This window comes from Polyergus mexicanus, unplaced genomic scaffold, assembly GCF_030449975.1.
Source record: "Polyergus mexicanus isolate NDT 795.1 unplaced genomic scaffold, iyPolMexi1.0 SCAF_25, whole genome shotgun sequence".
Classification (NCBI taxonomy): domain Eukaryota; kingdom Metazoa; phylum Arthropoda; class Insecta; order Hymenoptera; family Formicidae; genus Polyergus; species Polyergus mexicanus.
In genome coordinates, this window is record NW_027223345.1 from 1,465,317 (window position 1) to 1,491,586 (window position 26,270).

The following is a 26,270-nucleotide window of genomic DNA, read 5'->3' on the forward strand; positions in this document are numbered from 1 at the left end:
TACATATATACCACGCAGTGATGTCAGAATATAGATGTGACTTTAAGAAATAAGAATAGATAATAAAATATAATTTAACAGATAGAATTTATTTAATAGATTAGACAGTAAAAAATATAAAAATTTAAATATAAATAAAAATATAAAAATATAAATATTTGAAAAATTATTTTTATTTTAAAGAAACACTATTTTAAAAATACCTGTTTTCCATTTCCTATTTTAAATGGATGTCTAAAAAATTGCATATTGCATTTTTAAATAGAAAGTTCCAACTATACTGCATTTTTTATTTCAAATAAATTCATAGCATTTTGCAGATCTCTGATTTTTTATTGACTATTTTCTTATTTTTGGTATCGATTATACACATAAAACGCGATTATCTCGCGATTGACGTATCCTGTATAACAATTAAACATAAAATATATTTTAAAAACTCTAATGCATTCGACATATTTAACTATTTTGAAGATTTATAATTTCTTGTTTTTTCTAAACTTCTCCTAAAATAATACCGCGGAAATAATGAAAACGACAATCCTCGCGACAATGCTTTTGTAAAAGTCTCCCGTGTGTTAATTGCTTACGCTTACGTCAACTGGAATGAAGAAACGAGCGACAACTGATCTGGGGCTATATTCTCGAAACATATCGCATATGATATTTGTCATTGCGCCGCTATTTTTCGATACGTTTTAGCTGCGCAATGACAAATATGCGACATGTTTCGAGAATATAGCCCCTATACGCGCGTGAGACAACAAAAAATTTGACAGATTGTTGTTCCTTACGTATGATGATATTGATTGAAAATTTCTCGTAATCGCATGGGCCATGATTTTTATCCATGCGGAAGTATTTTGTGAACCGTGGCGCGCGGGCGCGCCTCATCTCGCGGAGACGAACAATGACGTCATCGCTGCGCGCGCTCATTAACAATATGTTTATATAAGTATAGCATACGCGTATACGTATGCCTATGCTATATATTGACAGTGGAGAAGGCCCTTGCACAATGCTAGGCGATAGCGATAGCAATAGGCGATAGCGAACAGAAAATTCTAACACTGGGAATGTATATATACGCCAATGCAAAATGATGTTATTCTCTGCAAAGCATTTATTTACAGAGAATAACATTCTGCGTTGGCATATGCATTCCGTAGTGTTGGAATTTTCTGTTTCTATCTCTATCGCTATGGTTATCGCTATCGCTATTACTTATGTTAGCATTGTGCAAGGGCCTAAATAGCCATGAAATTCAAGGTTCTCGGACTTTCGCGCATGCGCATGAAGCGACACGGCGGTCCGTGCGAACTTCACTGTGTGTGACATCATGCTTCATTGTTGGAGGTTTACGTCATTCTCTTGAATCCGTTCGGACTGTTCGGAGAGAGCGTGCGCGGAGATGACGGACGGGCGTGCGCGCGCACGCACGCACGCATGCACAACCTCCTTTTCGTCAGAGAAAAGACAACAAGCGATAAAAAGTCGCCCACACCGTCGTCGCTGACCTGAACGAGTTTGAATCGCACTCTCTCCAGTATCCGGACATTGTATCGGAAACGTCGACGACGACGTTCTCACAGGGAGAAACGGAGCTTCTAGTGTTTCTACTGTCAAAATTTGGAGGGGCGTGTATATCGTTATATGAGAAGACGCGAAGATTTCTCGCTGACACATTTTACTGTGAGTGAGATTCGGATGCGCGTCCTTCTTCAGGACGACGACTTTTGGGCAATTCGACGACTCCGTCATCGTTCGTCACAAATCACTAGACTGGCAAAGATATGTGATTAATAGATCGCATTTTTCTTATACCACAATCACCTCTCTGTCAGATCGGTACGTGTAGGACGACACGCGACGCGCCTCTTTCATTTTAAATATAACGGTTTATAAATAAGTATGAGCAATAGCGGGAGTGCGCGGTGGGGCTGATTTTTCTTTCTATTCGCGCGTGTTTATCCACGCGCTCTTCGCGCGCAAGAGAGATAGATCTACGTGGTGAGAGAGAGAGAGAGAGAGAGAGAGAGAGAGAGAGAGAAAGTGAAACGAAGTGAGGAGTGAGTGTCGGATGCATTCGACAACCCTGACTTTTTTCCTGTGTGCCCTTTGTGCACGTAAATGCCGCCGAAACCCCATCAAGGTTAGTATGTTTGCTTCTCGCTTGGTATTTTGCGCGCTTCTTTCCAACAAGCATGGTAGATACTAGGACGATAAGAAGAACGGAATAGACGGAAGGGAGAGAGAATAAAGCGCGAAAGTCGCTAGATCATTAGTTCCAGACATTATGAACGGACGGACGGAAACAGAACTCGCTTAATCGGTGGTTAATTAAAATAACAATAATTAACTTGGGGTAAGACAAAATCATCTCTCAAGCGAGTACAAAAATATACAAAACGTCTAGTGATAAAACTTCTGCGATGTCTTATCAATTCCGAGCGTAATATTATGACAGAGAATGGAAATTTAATCTTACAAATTTTTAAATTGGCATACGAATCTCATCGATTCCGCGTTTTCTTAAGAGAAGAAACGACGCGATACAAGGTGGTTGTGTAGTGTGTATGACATATGCAGTGTTGCGTGTATGCGCGTGCGTACGTGCGCGGGCGCGCCTGTATGTTGTGTGCGACTTCGAAATGCGATTTGTTGTGCCTGCGATTTGTGGATAGGACGCTTCGCATTTGTCTTTCCTTAGGTTTGTCTTTCTTTTTCTGATATGTTTTGCGCATAGATACCTTTTTTGGAATACTTCGCAAGTTAATCATGTGATTTTAATGATTCGTTAATTGGAAATTACGAGAAATTATGATTGCGTGAGTATGCATTTCTTGGGAATATTAGTGAGTAATCGTCATATATTACCATATGATTGGAATGAGCCAATCGATAAACTTCAATTCAAACAGAGAGTTAAAGCTTTCCTTTGTGTTTTATTCTAGGTGGAACTCTTGATATGAAGACACGAGAGTGAATCGTTAACATGCTAGCATGTCTGACAAGAATGTCATCAAGGTTGGTATAATCGTCATATTTAAAATAGAGAAAAAAGAATTTTTAATTATTTGTTGCATTATGTCAGAGATGAAAGTATGTATCTATATTTAAATCATATATTCGATATGAGATATTTTTTAGTTAAAATAAAAATTAATATTTCATGTATCTTTTCCCATAGGAAAATATGAATGTCCAAATCGAGAAATTTGTAGATACATTCATACTTCTGCAAGCAAAAATTTAAATCGGTTGTATAGTTTTAAATGATGAGGAATATTTATCACCAGATCTCGACTAAGCGTGAACTCAACAGTCACCTGTGTATCCTGTGTGAGTGCGCAAACTTTATATCTGCATTTATATAGTTTCTATTTAATCAACAGTGTTGAAACAGAATAAAGGGAATTTGCTAATTTCAGATACAAGAAATATACGTGATGCTGTTGTTCCCAAACTGTTTGCAGCTGCGCAACAAGCTGCAGTACGACAATAAGGATTGTCCTGAATGTACCGATGCCTGTATAATGTTAGAAGAATTCTGCATATTTGCCACAGAACTGGCACGTCTGTGCGAGCGAGGGTAACAAAAACTTTATGATTTATTGTACAGGTTTTGCTAGATGTTTTTTAAAAACACCACCCAGGTTTTGCCTTGTGTAGTATAATGGATTTTCGTTTTTCCCTTGTAAGTTAAATAGTTCGTACTAGATATATAATATCAGGGTGTTTACTCTCTGGAAAAATATTGTATTCTTAGGAAATTTTTTTTATACCTGGCAAAGTCAGCAGGATATTCTTATGGAATAGTTATAATATAACTATATAATTATATAGTTATAAATATACAGGGTGTAACAGAGCGTCCATATCAACAGTTTTTTGAGGAAACAACGCATTTTCGCGAAAAATATTTCATGCAAAAGTTGTAAAGCTCTAAGTGGCATATTATATAATAATATTATATGACCTTGAATAGCACCGTCAAGGTCATATAAAAATCACTTTGAATTTTTTAAATGGAACCCCCAATTTTTCATTACATATTCTTGCAGCTTACCTCGAGAGCTTTTCAAAACACTATAATAAAATATTTTTTCATTAAGTACTTTTTGAGTTATTTTATATTTTAATCTGACATATTTTGATAAAAAATAAAATATTTCGTAAAATATTCAGTTTTCGATAATCTTACTTTAATACTTTTATGTACAGGAAAATGAGACAAATCAATTAGCGCAAAAAAAAAAGTTTAAAAAATACATTGTAAATAATTTTCTTAAAAACAATTTTTTTTTTTATACTAATTGATTTGTCTCATTATTCTGTACATAAAAGTATTACAGTAAGATTATTGAAAACTAAATATTTTACGAGATATTTAATTTTTTATATCAAAATATGTCAGATTAAAATATAAAATAACTCAAAAAGTACTTAATGAAAAAATACTTTATTATAGTGCTTTGGAAAGCTCTCGAGGTAAGTTACAAGAATATGTAATGAAAAATAGGGAGTTCCATTTAAAAAATTCAAAGTGATTTTTATACCTTGACGGTGCTATCAAGGTCATACTAATATTATTATATAATACGCCACTTAGAGCTCTACAACTTTTGCATGAAACATTTTTCACGAAAATGCGTTCATTTCTAAAAAAATTGCTGATACGGGCGCTCTGTTATACCCTGTACATCTATCTCTGTTTATATATTCAATATCTTAACAAAATATTAAATATACAATATATATTCTTTATTTTAATTTTCAGTGATAAAAAAAATAAAAATATTATGCAAGTTAAAAAATTTTATCTTAAAAGCTGTTCAATTTTATTTTCAATACATTTGTAAATCTAGCACTTGAAACTTAAGTGGTTTTGTGTTTTTTCGTATGGATGAAAGGCATTAGAAAAAGCATATAATAAAAAAACTTTTTTTAGGAAATTGCATCAAAGAATGTTTAAAATATTCTCTTTATCTGGAATTTTTTAACAAAAATATCTGAAAGATCAGAGAATTTTCAGGAGAATTTTTTACAGGATTTGAGTAGATACCCTGTATATAATTTTGTTTTCTGTGTACACGCGATTATCGGGTGAACGGAAATCTGTATGTTTCAGGCGAAAATATTGAGCGTTTGATTATGATTATAGAGGGAGAATGTTGTGTAAAGCAATGATGAAACGCAACGCGACGTCGATCGTTGCAAAATTATTTGATATGTGGAAGTACGTTCAGTTAAAAAAAAAAAAAAAAACGATAATTGATGCTACTATTTAGTGTATCCTATTACCACACTCTAATGAAATTTTGTTTGACGATTATGTAATTGATGACATCTCTTTTCTGCTATACAGGATGATTCACAGATGATCCTGCCATTTTTTATCGTGAATGAAAATTATTAGATATTTATTGCAATAACTTTGGATGATGAATCTCGACAATATTATTAACATACTCGTCTTTCAAAGCATTAAAATAATTCTCTATTTAACACTTTTCAAAAAACAGTTGAATAATAAAAGTTACAAAACTTATTCCTAGTAGTAATAATTAAATATAGCTAAAGTCGCAAAAAATTGTAAAAAAGAAAACTTATTCCTAATCATGTATAAAGTTTCGACTCAATTTCTATATATACGTCGAACGTACAGATATCAATTGCACTCTCAAATATCAAATCCTACCACATACATAGCTACTACTAGTAGTGAGTGTGATAATACTGGATCAGTATGCAGAACCTGGAATTGTCGTACTACATGTGTCTATTCTTGTTTATCTTTAGAACGGCAGCTGTTCCTATGAATGCCGCTCGCTCATTACACGGTGATGGAAAGGACACCAATCACAAAACTGGTTCAAGTAAGTTAGCAAATAAGCTGATTGTCTCGACAGATCCCACCTCAATTATTACTTATATATCAATCAATCACTTAGAGAGGATGGCATATGAGGTATTTTTGGGCGGGTCTTGCAATCCAACTACCTGGAGGTCAGACATAGCGATCCCGACCCTTCAAAATCTCGGAATTACTTACTACAATCCTGTAGGTTGCTCCCTATCGTCGTCCTCTTCGCCTTCGCGCACAAGATATCATAATTGGATTCTGTATCACAGCAAGTGTCACAATGGGGTCCAGAGTTGATAGCCCAGGAGTACGAGGCGAAGCAGACGGCGCGGGTCTTGCTATTCGTTATCGACAACCAGACGCGCAACAGCGCGGGTATCATTGAAGCGGCTCAACTGGCAGCTACGCGCAGTGAGTCCCTGGTACTCGTCATTTACCCATATCGCCAGGGGCAAACTATACTCGGGGAGACCGTTTCTACACAGTATGTTGACCAGCAATTAATTTAAAAAAACGTTCTGCCATAATGTTTTCCTCATCTTACATGTTTCTTTATTCTTTAGAGAATATTACGATTTGATGAATGGATTGTTGGTACTTCAATATCTAATGGAGAGGCAAAGGATACCGATATTCGAGAGCGTTTCAGTTGCTCTTCATTGCACATCCAAGGTAATAGCTTCTAATTAACAAGCAAATTATATGGCATAACTAATGATTAATACATGTATACTATATGTATGCACAGATGTTACGCGAAGAGATCAATGTGCAGGACTGTACGGATTTGTATACTGAAGATGGCATTAGACCTATAAGAATCTCGCTTACTCAAAATGGGACGGATGCAGTGTAAGTTTCTGCCGATTCTGAAAAATCAATTATGTATATATGTATAACTATTTATATATATGGAACAAAATAAAATAAAAGAACATTTGCAAGGAAATTTTGTTTACGTTTTAGAACGTTGCGAGAGATTTTCAAATCTATGAATGTTGATGACAGTAGTACGATAAAGTTGGGGGAAGTATGTATATACGCTTTTTATCACGCGAGAAATAAAATTTTAAAAATTCACCGACGCCAACACACGTTTTTCTTCATTTCCAGGCTTGGGTGACATTGCAGTCGAACACAACAATGTGCAACAATATGCCTTTCTCGGATTTGCTCAACACAGTGAATAAATCTGGTAATAAATTCATCTTAGATATATGTCCAATTACTGCCAATGTCCCTATAATTGCCGTTTTATTTATTTTACTTGATAAAAAATAAATTTGTAAACAAACGTGTTCAAAAAAAAATTTATCATTAAATCAATACTTTAATTTATATAAAAACAAAAAAATGACATGTATTTGTTTTTATTTAGTATTTAAAAATTAATGTTAAAAACTGAATGTTAAATTTGAGTATCAAAAATGCGACTACACAAATAAAAGGCGATGCAAAAGTCGTACTAAAGAAAGGGCAATAATTTTATATAATCTACATTGATTACGTAAAATGAATTAATGAGCTATATAAGAATCATTTTAATGAAATATGTGAAATAAATGATATTTTATGTTAAATTATTATAAATAATGCTGACAGCGATAGGGACAATATTATCTGGTTTGTCTGTCAGTATTCAGGCTAAGAAACACAAGTACATATAACTAACATTTACCTACAGACTACTTGAACCTATTCGGGCGCAGCAAGACTGACAGTGATCTGGTTACAACCAAAAGGATTGACAATTATTGGGTGTCAGTCATACGACATTTTTTTTTAATGACAGGAACATCGCAGATTTCTATAGATTTTTATTTATTATTTGATATTTTATTTATTTTATTTTTTATTTATTATTTCTATAGATTTTTATTTATTGTTTATATGTAATGCATAATATTTTTAAAATAATAATAGAGTTATTAAGTAACATCATGATTCAAAGCAAGGCATTTTTTAGCTTCAGCAACATCCAAAATGGTTAAATCCCAGTAAACACAAAATAACAGTAACATAACATTAATGTTATAATTTCCCACTCAACAATGTAACTGTTACGTATAAGGCATGTTATATTGCAGTTACATTATTGAGTGGCAAATTATAACATTAATGTTATATTACTGTTACTTTGTGTTTACATTGTTTATATGTAATGCATAATATTTTTAAAATAATAATAGAGTTATTAAGTAACATCATGATTCAAAGCAAGGCATTTTTTAGCTTCAGCAACATCCAAAATGGTTAAATCCCAGTAAACACAAAATAACAGTAACATAATATTAATGTTATAATTTCCCACTCAACAATGTAACTGTTACGTATAAGGCATGTTATATTGCAGTTACATTATTGAGTGGCAAATTATAACATTAATGTTATATTACTGTTACTTTGTGTTTACATTGTTTATATGTAATGCATAATATTTTTAAAATAATAATAGAGTTATTAAGTAACATCATGATTCAAAGCAAGGCATTTTTTAGCTTCAGCAACATCCAAAATGGTTAAATCCCAGTAAACACAAAATAACAGTAACATAATATTAATGTTATAATTTCCCACTCAACAATGTAACTGTTACGTATAAGGCATGTTATATTGCAGTTACATTATTGAGTGGCAAATTATAACATTAATGTTATATTACTGTTACTTTGTGTTTACTGGGATGAAGTTAGGCTATAAGCTTAAGGTGGCAGTAATTGGGACATTTACTTTATCAGATTTGACGACTGTTTTCCAAAAAAAAATTAATAATCACAAATATGTTTATCCCACAGAGATGTACAGAACATTGATAGACGGATTTCCAGCAAACGGCGATCCGACAGAATTTCGAATCAATTTCGAGCAATTCTGTGCTTTGGCCAACGAGTTGTCATGGACGCGGACGAAGAGTAATGGCGTTTCTTGTGAAAGTGAGATACCTTCAATATGGAATATATTTTGTAGGAAGGCTTCAAATTTTCTGCGCCGAGCTATTGTACATCCCTTTAATCGTTTTCTAGGTATTTCTAATTTTTCGATTAAATTTCCATCGCGATCTCTGGCACTTAATATATACAATTCCTCTCATCCAAATCCTTTATTCTATCACTCTTCAAGTGAAACATGCCGATTAAACACGTAATTGATCTCGCTTATCTCATAGAATAAATCGACAAAACAGAACATGTAAAAAACTTGAATCTTTTCAGATTGGACTAATTCCTTCGCACAGGAGTCCGAGAAGAGAGACATTTACATCGGCGTGGTCAATAAAGATCTGTTTTGGTTGGAATCTTCCGCAATGCCTCTAATAGAGTGAGTATCGACTTGCGATCATCTATTCACGGTTAACGAATGGTTCTCTTTTCATACATGCGATCTCCTTCCAGGTCGATGAGATTGTCTCTATATCGATCAAGTCTGAACGAGTACAACGTAAGGATACTGCCGCAGGAATTACACAAGATGAAGAATTCGCGGCTGATCCTGCTGATAGTGCCGCAACATTCGCGCGGCATTGCTATTATGGCGTTGGCAGCTCATTTGATTGGACTGCGCGCTAAGCTCATCCTTTGTGTTCAGACTCTTCCTGAGGATTCGATCGTGTCTGGTGAAAAAGTATGATTGATATATTGAATATTAATATATGTCAGTAATAACTGAATATAGAATTCATTCATCAAAATATCTTAATAACTGAAAATAAAATTAACTGTCGAATTATGTAAGATTAAAGAATACTTTGAAGAATTCAACTTCAAGAGAATATTATTTCGAATAAATCATAGTGATATACAATATATAAACACTTTTCAACATTTATAGACATTTTCTTTTTTATAATAGAAATATAATATGTTTTTGTTTTTTGATTGATTTAGTTGACTGAACAAGCCAGAAAAGATTACAACCGGGGGAGGATGTACCTGTCGGATTATGCGACGCGCGAAGGTGTACCTGTTTTTCAGAATATCGCTGATGCTTTGCAACACGCGATACAGTTAGTTCAAAGTCCTTGTTGACTTAATTGCTCTTTACTATTTTTTTCTATTATTTTCGTACGAATAAGCTCCACGGTTCGATGACTAATTTATTTTTACTCTTAACAATGTCCAGCTACCATTTGAGATCCACGCTATGGAACGTACCATAGGTATAATGATGATGATATTTGCATTGCCACTATTATTCCTATTAAGGGTAACTATACCCTACTCGTAGTAACTGTCGTCGTTGGCACACATAAGAGATGATTCTTCTTATGATGTATCTTATCATTATCGTTTTATCGATAGATAAAAAAATCATACTATTTACATCCTTAATGAGATATCGTTCATCTGTGTGTTATTATTATTACTTATTTTTAAATTCTTGATAAAATTAAAACACAAGCAGTCAAAATCTTTTATTTCCATCAAGATATTCCATATTTATTTTTATTATTATTACTATTTATTATGAACACAGAATATTTCTTGAGCAATTGTTTTTACTTCAAGGTCAAATAGGTTTTTTTTTTTTTTAGAGCTTGTACACATACGCACACGTATCGTATTTTATACTAGTTGAATGCATCGAGCAGCTAATTGTTTTATTTTATTTTTTTAGCGTTTTTATTTTTTTAGTGTTATTATGTTCTCTTTATCAAATGACATTGAACTTTTTGTTACATAAATCAGTAAAAAAAAAAGAGCGGTCTCTCACGGTAGGTGGACATATACCATTTTCTCTCTCTCGTTCATTTTTTTTTCTTTTTGTAGTAACTTAACATTCGCAGTTTTTTTTGTAACCTTTTGGTAATGTGGTTGAGGATTGAGTTGATACACGTGTACATACATAAAACTCGTAGTTGTTTCTAACGATCTAATAGATTATTAACTTGAAATCTGATTGGAGAGGGGATGCGAGAGAAAGGATGTGCGGGATTCGTTTGTGTCTATGTGCGTATCTTGGCCGAGTATATGCAGTGTGCAATATAACGTACAAACATGGAATTCGGTCGACGATGATGGCGAGAATTTCAATAAATCGGCCTGCATCCTCGTCCAAATCAATATACAACATATGAATGAATGTGAGAGAGAGTAGGGAGGGAAGGAGAAAGAGAGAGAGGGAGAGGGAGAATGAATGAATGAATGAAAACGAAATGGTGTTGCCTGCAGATCAAGACCTTGCTCAGAGATTTTATCGTTTGAATGAAAAAAAAGAAGTGGCTCAAGAAAGAAATTGTTTATTATATTTTTGCACACATGTGACTTCATACACCCATCGAATCATTGCGTATTTAAAATAAAACAAAGTTATTACCATTTTCTTCATACGTTTTCCTTTCGATCTTTTTTTTCTTTGCGAGAATATTTGATGCGAAATCATTGCCGCCGGTGAGTAAAAATTCTTACAACTCTATTGTCGTACTTAATGATCGTTATACAATACTATATAACGGACAACCGTCCTTAAGCGCCTAACTTTATGTAATACGATTCGATCGTTGATTAAATGATACTCGAAATACGATAGATATATATTCTTTTTGCTACACGCAATGAATAATAAAAAAAAACATAGATAAGAGCTTTTTCTACGATAAACAATTACTGCACGAAACTTGGTATATATAAACTGTAAGAAACTTACGAAATTACATGTCTATTATTGCTATACATTACCTCTTGGTCGAGAAATAATCTTGAATCGCATTCGATTGTATACACGTAATCATGTTTTATCGATCAGATAAATGCATTTTCATTATTCGATCTTTGGTTTACTATCCTTGTCATTCTTACTTCCTCTACGGCCCGTCCTTTCTATCTTGTCACTCTTCTAAAGGAAGTAGTATCTTCGTATATTCTTAAGCGATAACAACACCGGTATCATCGCCGGCAGGAACAAGGGAATATACACTGCATATCTGCAACATTATCACAAAATTATCTCTTATTCTCTTTTCCCTAAATGTGCCTCTTGTTAATTTTATACAAAATAAAATCTGAGAATAATCGATAAACTTTTATAGGAAAATATTGCATTAATTATACTGGATGTTCCTAAACATGCGCGAAAAGTTTCGTATGATTCCTTGAACAATAAAAAAAAATTCATATACTCTAATATCCTCTCAATCATCATCGGCATTGTCTCCGAGAGTTACAAGGTATTAAGATGGAAAAAAATTTTCAAAAATATATTTTGACAAAAAAAATTATAATTATAGGAATTGTTAGAAATGACTATTTTCAACCATGATACATGAATCTGTTTTCCTTCTCATCGATTGGCGAATACATTCAAAAATACTAGATGTATTACGGATTGTTTTGCATGATGCAATTAGGCAATTTCTTAAATTTTCAATATTTTTAATCGAGATGCTATAAATTAAGAATTTAAGACAATCCTAGAGAGAAAAAAATCCAAGGGATTCAATTTTGGGGACCAAAAGTTGAGATCCTGCTTGACTTATCCAACGATTAGGACATATCTTGTATCTAAAAAAAACTATGCCGTTTGGCATCAGTGTATATGAACTTTTCTTCAAAAAATTACCCAAGATATGACTTTTTGAATTTTTTCGGACATATTTAGGACATCCTGTATATGTTATATTTCTTTCTTTCTCTTCCAAATTGCACGCAATAAAAAATTATTATTTATTATTATTACTATTATTTATTAATCCGTGCCTTACGGCTTTGGATGACCTCCAATTTTACAATTACTTTGTGTTTGTATTTTTTAAAATGTGTTTTTATAATGACTTATAGTTATCTAATAATACTCCCCTATAATATAACGAACATTAAAATTATTTTAAATAAAAATCTTAACTTCCATAACTTCAATAAGCTAAAATTAACTCAAACAACTCATATACTTCATATAAGTCTGCTAAATAGATTTTCCTAATAAAAACTAAACTCAATTAACTAAAATATATCAAAATAATGTAATGCAAATAACTTTCAACTAGAAACAAAATACAAAAATTAACAACTAAAACTGCAATAGCTCTCTAAATTACATATTGCATATTAAATATTCAACATTTCTAATGTTCCTAACTATCTATCAATTTTTTTTAGTATTTTTCGTCTGTCTTTCGTCTATATTCCTTTACATTACTCCTTCTTTTTCACTGGTCTCCTCTCCTTTCTTCTGTTCCTTTTTTCCTTCTCCTTCCTAATTATATCTATCCTTTTCATTAATTCATAGCTTTTTCTATCTCCTTTTAAGAATTCTTCTACTGGCGTTTCATCTTTAATCTCCTCGCATTATTTCAGCACATATATCGTATTTTCTATTTCTTCTCCGCATACTCTACATTTCCTTTCTTCCTTTTCTCTCCAGTGTTGATTTCATTTCCGCGTCTAAATCTTGCTATCAAACTCCTATCCTTCGTTTTTCCTCTTCTTTCTCGCAAATATGCTAGTATTTTTTCCATCATTATATTTTTATATATATATATATATATATATATATATACAGAGTGATTTAAAACAACTTGATGTCCTTGAAATGTCATATTCTTGAGCAAATTCTGGGATGATTTTTTTCTTTGCAAATTTTGTCCAAAGCTTAGTTTTTTAATTATAATTGAAAATAATTAGCTACTTACGAGTTCGGGACAATGGGCAGGTAAAGATGGCGCAACGCGTCACGAGACTCACTTCACAATTTCACAATAAATATCACTGGAAACATTATTGTCTTTACTGCAGTACTTTATTATCACTTGCAAATATAAATTTCCACACAAATTAAGGTATAAAATGCCACGACAAATAATATTTATTATAGTAAAATTGTGAAGTGATTCTCGTGACATGTTGCGCCGTTCCTGCTTGCCCGTTGTACCGCACTTATAAATAGCTAACTATTTTCAATTATAACTCAAAAATTAAGTTTCGGATAAAATTTTGTAAAAGGAGAAATCGTCTCAGAATTTGCTCAAGAAGATGACATTTCAAGGACATCAGATTCTTTTGAATCACTTTGTATTTCGTTGTATTTAGACTCTTCTATTTTCTCTCTTTTCTTTCCTCCTTTTCTTTTTTTCCATTATTTCCTGAACTATCTTCTTTGCTTCTATGTTCTCCCTCTTCTCTCTCAGCTCCTCCTTACTTATTTCCGCCTTTTCCATCACTTTTCTTCTCCTCTTTTCCCATTTATTCTCTTCGCTGCTTTTTTTCACTCTTCTCTAGCTCCTTCATACATTCCACCACTAACTTTTTTTTCGTCTGACGTGCAGTTTCCTCGTACTTAATTGTTCTTTTCTTTGTCTCCAGACTCGATTGCTTCATCATAGTTTCTTCCATTAAAATATAGTTCGGTGTTCTTATATCTAGTCCTAAAATCCATTTCACATATTTCCTTTTTATTTTATTCGGCCTTTCTTCTTTCTTCCATCCCTAGATCTTTGCTCCGTACAATACCACACTTCCGACCAACATGTCGAACATCTTCATTCTTCTCTTGTAATCATCCTTGAATAACCTCTCTCCAATACTCCAAGTCAATTTCATTGCAATCGTCGCTCTTCTCATTCTTTTCAATACATGTTTCTCTGCTCCTCCGTTCTTTTGCATTATATATTCTAAATATTCTAGATATCTTACTCTTTCACCTCTTCTATATTCTCTTCGTTCCATTTCCATTATCTTCTTCCTATATTCTTTCTTCCTTTCTCAAATATCAATACTTTTGACTTTTGAGTGTTCAAAATCAATCCTTTCCTTTCTATATATTTCTTTAATTTTGTAATCATTCCTTTTAACTCCTGCTCACTTTTTGCCAGCACAACTATATCATCCGCGTATGTGATTGGCCAAAACTTTTCTTTCCCCACTATTATTCCTCTCGTCTATTCTTTTCTTATCTCTGCCTCCAAATCCATCATGTATACATTGAACAGCGTAGCACTCATAGGACATTCCTATCTCACACCGCTTTTTGTACAGAACTTTATTCTTCTATTTCCCACTTTCTCCTTGTTCTTCGTTTCTTTATATGTTTCCATAATCCTCCTTCTCAGCCGTTCTCCTATACCTGTCTTCTTCATTATTTCTCCCAGTTTCGTTCTGTCTACCTTATCAAACGTCGCCGTGAGATCGATAAATAATGCAAAGATCTTTCCTCTTCTCTTCGAAATTTCTTTATTAACTACATAATTTAACACATATACTGCATCAATTGTGTCCATCCTCTTCCTGTTCTAAAATCAAACTGTCCTTCCTCCAATTTCGTTTCTACTTCCTACTTGAGTTACTCATTCAAAATGTTCGCATAAATGTTCTTATAGTATTCTTGTAGTTACTATGTCCATCAGTGTCACTCTTCAATAATTCTTTACGTTGCCTTTTTCTCTTTTCATATAAATTGGAGTGATTAATCCTCTATTCCGTTCTTCTGAAATTCTTCCTTCCTCCATATTTTGTTTAGTAGTTTTAAGAATACCTCTCCTATCTCTTTCGGCATTAATCTTCAAGATTCATTTTCTATTTCGTTTTCTCCCGATGCTTTTCTTTTCTTTAATCTCTTCAATTGTTTCATTACTTCTTCCCTCGTTATTTCTTCCGTTTCTACTCCATTCTTCACTATTTCTTCCTCTTTTTCTCTTCTCTCTTCCTTCTCTTCTATTGTCATTCTTTTCTTTGTTCCTCCTAATAACTTCATGAAATGCAAATTCCAACTTTCCAAATCTATATTCTCATCTATTTTCTCCCTCTTTTTTCTATATTTATTGATATATTTCCATGCCTCTTCCTCAGTTCTTATTAATTTTATCTTTTCCTCTTCTTCTTTTTCGTGTTTGTTCTTTTCGTTGTTATACTTTATTTTATACTTCTTTTTTTTCCAATATATTCTTCCCGGTTAATCTTTCCTTTTTTCATCCTTCTGAATTCTTTTCTTAGCTCTCTTTTTTCTTTCTCTATTCTTTGCTATGCTATTCTCTTCTTCCTAATTTCCACGGTATTATCTTTTTCTTAATTTTCAATAACGAATTATTTTATTCTCTATTTCTCTCCAGTTCTTCCCGTTCTCTGTCTGTGTGCATGACCAATCTTCTCATTTTCTATGGTAATGCTCGATCCCTTCTTCTGTCCATACTTCTTTCAATCTTGATTCTATCACTCTGTTTCCTGCTTCTTCTTTTTGTGCCTTCTAATTCCACTTGCAATGGTATGTGATCCGACTATGTTCTATTTCCTTCTTCCATCTTTTTAACTTCTTCTATCGTTTTTTCGTTTGTTACAACATAATCTATAACTAATGATCCTGATTCTCCGATGTATGTCTATTCCCCTTTCTTCTCATAATTTCCATTCAATATCATCTCCCTCTTTCTTTTATAATAATATCTATTCTCTTTCTTTTATCTTGTTTATCATTATTCGTCCTTCTCTATTTGTTACTTGATCTTCTTATCTCCCCTTCCTTCTTTCTTCCTGTTTCTATTGGATCACCTTCCTCTTCCGTTCTCGCATTAAAATCTCCTCCTATCATTAAATATCCTTCTTTTTCCTCTTTTATTTCCTCTATTAAATTCTCCAATGTTTTTTCAATGTTTTGACAATATAACGTAATCACTCTCCACCTATTTTTGTTATATATCACTTATTTCCATCGCTCCTTTATTTATTTCCATTACTTTTACTCCTTCTGATTCCTTACTAATAGCTGTGATAATTCCTCCTCCTGCCCTTCCTCTTATATTCTTTTATTGCCGGTATGCAATTCCATTTGTGTTTTTTTGATAATTATTATTACTAATTTTCTTCCATATTTCTTCCTCCGCTCATGTTTCTGTCAAGCCTATAATATCAAATTCTTTCAAATATTTCCATATTTCTTCGCTTTTGTTTATTATTCCTGCTATATTCCAAAAGCAAATTTTTATACTTTTCTCACGATCCTCCATCTCCTCTCTGCCTTTTTTGTCGTATTCTCATTCCCTTCTTTCTCTTCTTTCCTCCTCCAATTTTTCTTCTTTTTTGTTTCATCTGTACCATCTATCCTTCAAGTTAATTTTCTTATATCTAACTTTTACTTTATTATCGCCTTTTTCTTTTTCTTCTTTTGTCATTTCATTTAATCTCTGTTGTATCTCACTGTCTTTTCTTGTTGAATCATCCTCTATTATTAAACCATTCCTCAACTCTTTCTTCTTACTCATGATCTCTCTTTTTGCTCCCAACTATCTATCTCCGCTATCAGTAAATTTTTACTTCCATTCAATTTTATTTTGCTTGCCTTTTTTATCACTATGTCCACCATTAAACTGTCCTTTATGTATTTTTCTACTTCATATTCTAATTTCTTCATTTCCAAGTTCACTTCTTTTATTATAATATTATTTCTTCTATCTATCCTCTCCTTTCTCTCCTTTCCTCTCCTTTCTCATTAATCCATTCCAACGCTGCTATTCTCTTCTCTAATATTGCTTTCTCTTGTCTCCATTCCTCTTTTACTTTTTTTTCTTTCCTCTTATCTTGCTTTTCTTTTTTCTCTCATTTTTTTTCAATTCTTCTATTTTAATTTTTTTCCTCTTCTCCATATTTCTTTGCCTCCTGAAATATATTTATCTAGTGACTTTTCTTCTCCCTTGCTCTTACTCCTGCTTCCTGTCTGTTTCCCAGTCGTTGGTGCCATCTGTAGCCCCTCTTCTGAACTGTCTTCCTAATACTTTTTCACCCATATCTTGATGTTTCCTAATCTCTTTTCTCCGTTTCACAATCTTATCTCCTTTTATTTTCTGTCCTCTCTTCTTATCCTCTTTGCCTTCTTTTCTCCGTCTTCACTACCACTTCCTCTTGCTTTCCACTCATTTACTCTTCTACAATATTTCTCACCTTTTATTTCGAAAGTTTAATAACTTTTCTCTTACTGCTTACTTTGCCCATGCACATTCCATTCGTATCCCGAAAATCCCAATAAAATTATTATATTTTTCCTTCAATTAACAATTCCATTTCTACTTTTTAACTATAAGAATTTGTAAAACATGAAAATTGTTTTTTTATATATTTTTTTTCAAGGTGTCTACTCAAATTTTGTAAAAGATTCCCAGAGAATTTCCTGATCTTCCAGGTATTTTTGTTCAAAATTCTAAGTAAAGAAAATATTTTAAAGATTTTTTTTATGCAATTTCCTAAAATGAGTTTTTTATTATACGCGTTTTTTAATGTTTTTCATTCATATGAAGGAAAAACACAAAGCCATTTAAGTTTTAAGTACTAGATTTACAAATGTACTGGAAAAAACTGAATAACTTTTGTTAAGATAAAAATTTTTCATTTGTATAACATTTCCATTTTTTATTAATAAAAATTAAAATAAACAAAATGTATTGCATATTCAATATTTTATTAAGACATTGAATATATAAACAAAGATAGATATATATTTATAATATATTTTAAATACATAATTCACAACTTGGATTATCGGCGGGTACGATTGTGCTTACAGTATAAGAGCAAAATTATCAAAGAGAGAATTTTTTTTTAAATTCCCCGAGTCCCGATAAAATTCCACGAGAATTCTCTGATTTCTGCAGTTACAAAAAGATTCCCTGAGAATTCCAGGTTTTCCATATTTTTATAGGTGCTTAGGAAGTAAGCACCTTGTTTTTTTAAGATGACTAAAAATCTCGCACTCACTTCTGATCTTCCGGAAAGTAGAGAAGCGCCAAAAGCGTTGGGTCGGAGAAAGCCGCCTCGGCGGTGACAAAGGCCTCCTTGCTGAGAACGAAGCTTCGCTCCAGATCGCCACGTCGGAGGTATTCTGCGGATTCGTGCACTAACTCAAGCGCAGTCTTAATCCTGTTCCCAACCACGTCCGTGATAACGATGTTGCTGATCTCCTTCAACAATCGCGCCAATGACTGCAGGGTTAGTTTCGCCGAAGTCAATTGCTCGACAGTGCGAAACCTCAGTAAAGAATCGATCTCCCAGTCGCGCAATTTTAGCCCCACCAATGGCATCGTCGTCACTCCGTCGATGGGTTTCTGCGAATAGTTTACGCGTGTCATGATTATTTTATTTTATATTTAAACGATTCTCTCTCTTTCCCTCTCCCCACCCTTCTCCCCTTCCTCTCTCGCCCTCCCCCCTCTCTCTATTCGCAATTAAAAGTTCATAAAAGCAATTACTCGAGAAAGCTTAACTTTTAATTTAATGAGTTTTTAGTACGTTGTTAGAAGTTGCTGTTACCATTTCCGGGATACCCAACAATAATCTGAGTTGTTCCAAGAATGTGCCCACTACAGCGGTCTCCTCGGGAACAATAGTGATGGTTTCATTCTCTCGCGCATCTTCGCAAGCCTTTGATGGTGGGTTGATCAAAACCACGCCACCCCATCTACATTCATTAATACGATATCAATGATAAAAATTAGCTAATATTAATATATTAAAAAACAATGTTAATAATTACACTGATCTTTGAAAAATTAGTAAACACGGTAATCATAGACATAAATGATTCTGTTGTAATGTTCATGCACTTAAAATAAAAGTAGGAGTACATAATTACGATAAAATAAAATAAATTGTCCAGAGGCGAAGGGAATACCTCGGGGAGAGGAAGGCTTCCACATTGCTGTCTGTTCGCGACTTATGTCCGCTGCGTGTGTAGATATGCAGGGGCGCACTGCTGCATGGTACCGTGTAGACGACCAGGTTAATGCACGGATGAAGACTGACCTGCGACGCTAAAATTCAGTCAGAAATGCTTGGTACGCATAACTCTTTACGTAAGCGTTACGTACCTAATTTCTTCTCCAACGGCGTCACCAACTGTGGCAAAACGCTCTCGCGTAAGGCGAAATGCCTGCGGCTTGGACTGCTATCGGGCACGCGTCTGGGATTCACGTTCAACGGCAATAGATAGAGCCACTGCGACTTGACCGAGAAATTACTTAAGATGGATAGTTCGTCTACAAACGGCTGTATATATTCTACGACAAAAAAAAATTAAATTCTAATCTTTTCTAATGAATTATATTATACTTTCTTAATTAAAAATCAGAGTAGGTGTTTAATAATAAGTTAAATAAATATAGTTTAATAAATAAATAATAATTAAAGTTTAATCAATTTTTTTTATAACGTAATTAATTATTGTGTTAACTCATGTTGATGTACCTTCAGTCACTGTCCTTAAGTTCCAATCGATCTTCAACTTCTCAGGATCAGGATTAACTAGAGTAATCAAAACATCGTATGCAGGACTGACTGGAAATCGTCTCCTGTTCTCCTCGTCCAAATTATACACGGTGGGTTCGGCGAGTGCATTCTTTGTCAGTGCCAATGACTTATCGTGAAGAATCCATTCCGACAATACTTGCACCAATTTAGCAGCATCTAGAGATGATGATATTTACATATGTAAAATGTAAGATATAAGAGAATATAAAGGATGTCTCTATCATAAATGGCTACGTCGATAGTAGCTTGGTATTATGCGAATCAAAACATATGTTTCTAACTATTTTGAAATTAGGATATCGTTGCGATAGATGTTTAGGTAATAAGCTGATGTGGTTTCAAGTAGACCACAATTTAACAATTTAATTGTTTCTGATCGGCTTACTGGTTTTGGTAGAAAAATACAGCGTTCTATTGGAGCCGATTAGAACAGCATTATTTAAATTTGTCGCTTCTAGTAGCAGCAAGCTACCCACGTCCAGGTCGAAAGTCGAGGCCACCTTCTCAAGCTCGTGATACGTGAAGGCGTACGCCAGCAGATTGTTTGAGATCACTTGGTGCTTCACATCCAATTGATAGATTTCTGAAAATCGCAAATTAAAATCAGAACAAAAAGCGATCTAAAGTGTATATTGACATCGATTTTTCTAGGCGAGTTAATTCGCCAAATGGAGGTTGTTGAAAATATTGAGATAGATATTCCAATGTATTATCAAGGCTAAGCATTCAAGGCTAAGCATTCAAAGATAAGCATCTAAGGCGGCGGCGTCCGTTTGAAGCTACCTGCATATAATTCTTAGAACTAAATATCGAGTTCCAAACTGCGCGTGCGTACGTGGAATCTCTCTTGTCTTCGTTTTATCGAATTGTATTTTTTCACACTCCGTGGCCTACACTTTGATAGTATATAATAAAGAGCGACAGCATTCCAATCCGCGCACTTGATCAGAAGTTTTCGAGGAGTTAACACCATGTAAGATCATTTTGCTGCAAGCATTCGATCAAGAAGTGTATTTTTATACAAATAAATCTATGTCATATTCAGTAATACCGGTGTAATCATATTCATTGATTTCCAAATATTTGTTAATAACAACAGGTTATGGGCCCAGATACACAATATTAAGATTTTTGTGCGTAGAATTTTAGATCCAAGGCAGACAGCGAAAAAGTAACTGCAAAGCCTGAAGATAGGGGTGCGTCGTCGGACGAGTCGAAACAGTCATAACTTTTGTCACAAAGGTAATCAACAACTGGTGTCTGGATTCAGATGTGAGCCAGCACATGTCGCCGGTACGCGACTGGTTTGTGGATTACGAGGAGTTGATTTCATCAATTACGGTAAAAATTGAGAACAGTGAGATTATAAACGAAAAGAAAAAGAAGAGATCGACGTTTACGCGTACAATAGAAGCAAATGGAAACGGAACTATCTAACTCCAGTCTTGTACGCATCTAAGCTAAAACATAATTTATTGTCGTCTAATCCTTGTCACCAGCGCTCGATAAAGGTCTGAAGTTATCGTTAAATAACCGGAAGTATCAGTTGCAGAACATGGTTGCAGTGGAAAACTGGTACGAGAACTTATACAAAATGAAACTTAAAGCTTGCCAGCAAAAGATGAGCGGCAATAGTTATGAGCAAGCGTGGATTCATATCGAAGAAAAAGTGTTACTTCAGACTTAGCATGAGAGACTAGCGCATCAGAACACAGCGCACGTCACCAAGGATGCTAAAAAAGTGGGGGATCAAGGTTCAGAGACAGATCAGAGACAAATTCGCTTTGCGAAGGATGTGCTCTAGGAAAAATGAATCGGAAATCCTTCTCTACAAACCAATCGCAAACCATGAAACCTGGTGATCTACTTCGCATAGATGGAGCTCTGCGGACCGATGGAGCACAACTCGATAGGAAAATCCAGGTATTTTTTGCTTCTCAAGGATGACTATTCGCATTTTCGACATGTATACTTTATAAAGAATAAGTCAGAGATAATGGAAAATTTCAAAGCATTCCTAAAAGCGGTAGATGTACAAGAAGAAAAAAAATTGAAAGAGTAAGAACTGATAACGGTCTAGAATTTGTCAATAGAGAAATGTAAGAAATTATGAGTCAGAACGGGATCAAACATGAGAAAAGTGTCGCCTATACACCGGAACAAAATAGCGCGGCTGAAAGAGAAAATAGGACAGTAACTGAAGCAGCACGAAGCATAATCTATGATCTATGCCAAAGGTATGCTATTGAATCTGTAGGCTGAAGCCGTTCATACGGCAATCTATGTACTTAATCGCACAAGAACGAGTTCGCTACCAGAAAAGGTTCCGTATGAATTATGGTTTGGAAAAGCGACAAACTTGAACTTAAGATATTCGAAATTGAAGTTTACACACACGTACCTAAAGACAAGTAAATCAAATGGAACCCGAAAGCGAAGAAAGAAATCTTCGTCGGATATGACAAAAACACTAAAGGATATAGAGTGTTCTTCGAAAGTGAAAACAGAGTAATAAAATGCAGAGACATAAAGTTTTTACCAGAAAAGTCTGAGGCAAAGATTGAAGTCAACAAAAAGAATGAGACAGCCAAGAAATGGCGATATCAGAAGACGAAGAAGAGGTTGAAAATGCAGAACCGGATAGGCAAGAAGAAGGAAAACGACCTAACAAAGAGGATCCACGACTACGAAATAGAGAAAATATCCGCAGATCAAATAGATATAACAAATATGAACTAAACGTAGAAAATCTCCTTGTCGAAGAGAGTAAGTCTATCACGCATATTACACCGTGAATAGCATCATACGTGTTCTTCTTTGCGTAAAATTTACGAGCAAGCCTTTTTCTATTATTTACAGCATCGTGAGACAAAAAATTTTGCCGTCAATTTGCTTCAAACTTTTTGACAAACCAAAACAAGACAAATGTTTGCTAGACAATTGTTGTCAAAATTAAAGCACACCTTGTCGCAAAGCTTTGGCAAAACGTGATTTTAACATTCTTGGCTATCTGGGAATGATGTCTCCAGATTTTCGCAGATGTCAATATACGTATTTGCCGTCAATGTACTATTGATTTTGACTAAACTACCTACTCCTGACCAAGCAAAGCAACCCCAAATCATAATGCTTTACAGTCTGCTGCAATTTACGCCCTTGATATTCTTCCCCATTTTTTTCCCACACTCTGAGCTTTGTTTTCCGGTTGAATAGTTCAAATTTACTCCCGTCAGACCATAGAATCTTTTTCCAAAAATCAATCGGCATTTCTGCATATTTTTTTGCAAACTCCAGACGCTTAATTTTATTTCACTTGTTGATAAAAGGCCGCTTTCTTGAAAATCGGCTGTGCAAGTTTGCTCCCGAAATCCTCGCCGAATTGTTTTATACTATATCTTTAGCTGGAGTTCTCTTGAATGGCCCGTACTGTTAAACATGGATTCTTTATAAAATTTCTCGTACAATACGCGAGTCAGTCCGATCGGTAGTCGCTCGATTTCTTCGTTTTCCTGCTCTGTCCACAACAGAACCATTCTCCCGAAATTTTTTCCATAGCTTTTGCACTTGTCTTGCTTACTTCGAATTTTATTGCTACTTTTCTTTGCGAAGAACCCTTCTGAATATTTTTTATAATTAATTTTCGGATTTGTGTACAAATTTGTTTTCTAGTCATCTTTATACACAAACTTCTCAATTGAAAAACAATCAGCGAATGAAACAAATTCGCATTACAAGGTCACAATAAACAAAATATAACACAGCATAATTTTGTTCAATGAAAAAATAGAATACTTCAATTAATAAGCGGCATTTTTAACTGAGATAGTGGTTTCCTTTTTTTGTTCTACGAAACATTTTTGAAAAAATTAGGAAAAAATAAATCTGAAACAAATAATAAAAAAATTTTTTTTAAAAGCCAAAATTAAATCAATAAAGAATTATCTCAGCGAAAAAAATATAGAAATTCTTTTATTTCCTTATAATATTTGGAACATAAACTTGCAAAATAGGGGCGGTCTCTTTTTTTATCAGTCACTGTATATAGACGATAGTCTAGTTGCATCAACCTATGAGCAAAAGATCGACGAGATTCTGAAGTACTTGGCAGCTAAAATTGAAATAACCGTAACTCCGTTAAATCTTTTTCTAGATATGCGAATAAAACATTTTCCAGATGGTTTGCTGTTCGTCAGCAAAACTAGATACGCAAAAAGGATAATCGAGCGTTTTCGAATAAAGGATGGAAATACTGTGGCGATACCGGTAGTTCAGCCTACGGATCTGAGCCTACGAGATCTTGAAAATGACAAGAAAATTATCAATGTACTCTACAAGAAAGCGGTAGGTAACAAGACCAGATATTGCTTACGCGGTGAACGTAATGAGTTAATATACTGAATCACCAAACAAACAACACTGGAACATTGTAAAAAGAATAATTAAATATATTAAGGGAATAATTGATTACGAGATCAAGTTTAAAAGAACTGAAAGTAATTTATTATTAGTAGCTGTTGATTTCGAGTAAGCGGAAGCAAATTACGTGACAGATTCGTGAGATATACAGGGTGTCTCATTTTGAAAAACGCACCTCAATAATTCTTTAACAAAGCATTTTCAGCAAAAATGTTTTAGACAAAAGTTGTATGGTTTCAGAGGGGACACATGATGAAAATATGGACTTGATCTTGAGTGATCTTTTCAAGGCCAAGTCAATGTGATCGATATTTTCTTAAATGGAACCCCCTATTTTTTTATTGGATATTCTTGTAGCTGACATCGAGAGCTTTCCAAAACACTATAATAAAGTATTTTTTCATTAAGTACTTTTTGAGTTATTTTATATTTTAATCTGACATATTTTGATATAAAAAATAAAATATTTCGTAAAATAATCAGTTTTCGATAATTTTACCGTAATACTTCTATATACAGAATAATAAGACAAATTAATATACTATTGTGTCCAATACTAGTTTAAAAAAAAAATGGAGGAGTAAATATGGCGGCGATGGGGAATAACACGTGTAACCGTTACTCATCGAGAAAGTGAGGAGGAGAGGATTCAAAGAAGAAGGAAAGAGTCAGAAAGGGGATGAGTAAGAAGGGAAGAATGAGGCGCACACGTGCGGATAAAGGAAGAGTTGGAGAGTAAAGGAACGATGAAAGAGAAGAATGTAAAGTGGAGTAGTCTGGAGGTTAGGTTGATGGGGGAGAGAGCGAGAAGGGGAAAAGAGCGAGAGAAAGGAAAGCACGCGGGAAGTGTAAAAAGGTAACAGAAAGTAGAAGGAAAGTCGGTAAGAAAGAGGACGGAGCGGGTAAGAAAGAGTAGTAGTTGACGTAAAAGGCGCAAGAGAGGGCGTCAGAGAATCGAGATAGATCGAGCAGGTCGTAGATCAATACGGAAACGAGAGCTAAAGAAAGGAAGAGTGATGCATTGGAAGCTAGGTGAGGTGAAAGGTAGCGGATAGAAAAGCTGGAAAGGATAAAGTGCGTTGTGAGAAAAGAGGTGAAGAGGGGAAGGAAGTAAAACGAGAGAGAGGCGGAAGGGAGAGTGAAAAGGAAGAAAGAAAGGAAGAGAAGTAAGAAGGCTGGGAAAAGGAATTGGGAGGAAAGAAAAACAGAGGGAGGACATGGAAAAGTGGTTGAAGGAGCTAAGGTGGTGGAGGTAAGGGGAATAAGGAAGAAGCTGAAAATATGGAGAGAAGAGAGAGCAAGAGAAAGGAGAGAAAGGGAGGAGGAAACAATGCTATCGCAGGAACAGGAAGAGGAAAGTGAAAAGGAAGATGAAGAAGGGAGAGAGGAGGCGAGGAATCAGGGAAGAGGAGAGAAGAGGGGGATAGGGGGAGCAAGGATAGCAGTGAAGGAGGAAATTGTGGCGAAAAAGGATGAAAGGAAAGAGGAATCAGAAGAGACAAGCAGGGAAAAAGAAAGAGAAGTAAGGAAAGAAAGGAAGAAGAAAGGTGTAGGTGCAGGAGTAGAGGGAGGGGAAAGAAAATACTGGTGGAAAGAGGAAAGCGAAGAGGAAGAGAGAGAGAAAGAAGAGGAAGGAGGAAGGACGGTAGGAGGAGAGAGAGAGAGGAGAGAGGAAAAGAGGAGAAGAGGACGAGCAGGTCGGAGAAGGGAGGAAAAAAAGAAAAGAGAGGAAGAAGAGGGAGAGAGAGAAAGGAAGGGATAGAGGAGAGCAC

At 34.4% G+C, this 26,270-nt stretch overlaps 2 protein-coding genes across 8 annotated transcripts in view; one reads left to right on the top strand and one right to left on the bottom strand.

Moving 5' to 3' along the window:
• The first annotated feature begins 1,382 nt into the window (after positions 1 to 1,382).
• LOC138943165 (uncharacterized) lies at positions 1,383 to 11,628 on the top strand. 5 transcript variants are annotated; one of them, XM_070313737.1, is made up of 16 exons: positions 1,383 to 2,365; positions 2,747 to 2,828; positions 2,955 to 3,027; positions 3,191 to 3,342; positions 3,432 to 3,592; positions 5,803 to 5,879; positions 5,955 to 6,064; positions 6,136 to 6,350; positions 6,430 to 6,538; positions 6,615 to 6,718; positions 6,833 to 6,896; positions 6,980 to 7,061; positions 8,662 to 8,889; positions 9,079 to 9,184; positions 9,259 to 9,487; positions 9,751 to 11,628. In XM_070313737.1, the coding sequence occupies exons 5-16, from the start codon at positions 3,450 to 3,452 to the stop codon at positions 9,889 to 9,891; spliced, it is 1,608 nt and encodes a 535-aa protein (XP_070169838.1). In that variant the 5' UTR covers positions 1,383 to 2,365; positions 2,747 to 2,828; positions 2,955 to 3,027; positions 3,191 to 3,342; positions 3,432 to 3,449; the 3' UTR covers positions 9,892 to 11,628. The 5 variants fall into 5 exon arrangements, with proteins under 5 accessions (XP_070169838.1, XP_070169839.1, XP_070169840.1 ...); XM_070313738.1 differs by having other exon boundaries at positions 1,383 to 2,152; XM_070313739.1 differs by lacking the exon at positions 2,747 to 2,828 and having other exon boundaries at positions 1,383 to 2,152.
• The window catches only part of Pig-s (phosphatidylinositol glycan anchor biosynthesis class S), a 104,154-nt gene continuing 88,970 nt past the window's right edge, over positions 11,087 to 26,270 (bottom strand). For all 3 annotated transcript variants that reach the window (XM_070313745.1, XM_070313743.1, XM_070313744.1), the window contains 7 exons: positions 20,468 to 20,665; positions 20,020 to 20,238; positions 19,644 to 19,832; positions 19,448 to 19,586; positions 19,087 to 19,234; positions 18,535 to 18,881; positions 11,087 to 11,786 (listed from right to left, as the gene is read on the bottom strand). In XM_070313745.1, the coding sequence (XP_070169846.1) occupies positions 11,699 to 11,786; positions 18,535 to 18,881; positions 19,087 to 19,234; positions 19,448 to 19,586; positions 19,644 to 19,832; positions 20,020 to 20,238; positions 20,468 to 20,665 (1,328 nt within the window). In that variant the 3' untranslated portion in view covers positions 11,087 to 11,698. The remainder of the gene's footprint in view (positions 11,787 to 18,534; positions 18,882 to 19,086; positions 19,235 to 19,447; positions 19,587 to 19,643; positions 19,833 to 20,019; positions 20,239 to 20,467; positions 20,666 to 26,270) is intronic.

Excerpts from the sequence above, each read along its gene's own strand:
- LOC138943165 (XM_070313737.1), top strand. The coding sequence starts at position 3,450 with ATGCTGTTGTTCCCAAACTGTTTGCAGCTGCGCAACAAGCTGCAGTAC. Across the intron at positions 6,539-6,614 it reads CTCTTCATTGCACATCCAAG|ATGTTACGCGAAGAGATCAA; the intron begins GTAATAGCTTCT and ends ATGTATGCACAG. Across the intron at positions 9,185-9,258 it reads TCCGCAATGCCTCTAATAGA|GTCGATGAGATTGTCTCTAT; the intron begins GTGAGTATCGAC and ends ATCTCCTTCCAG.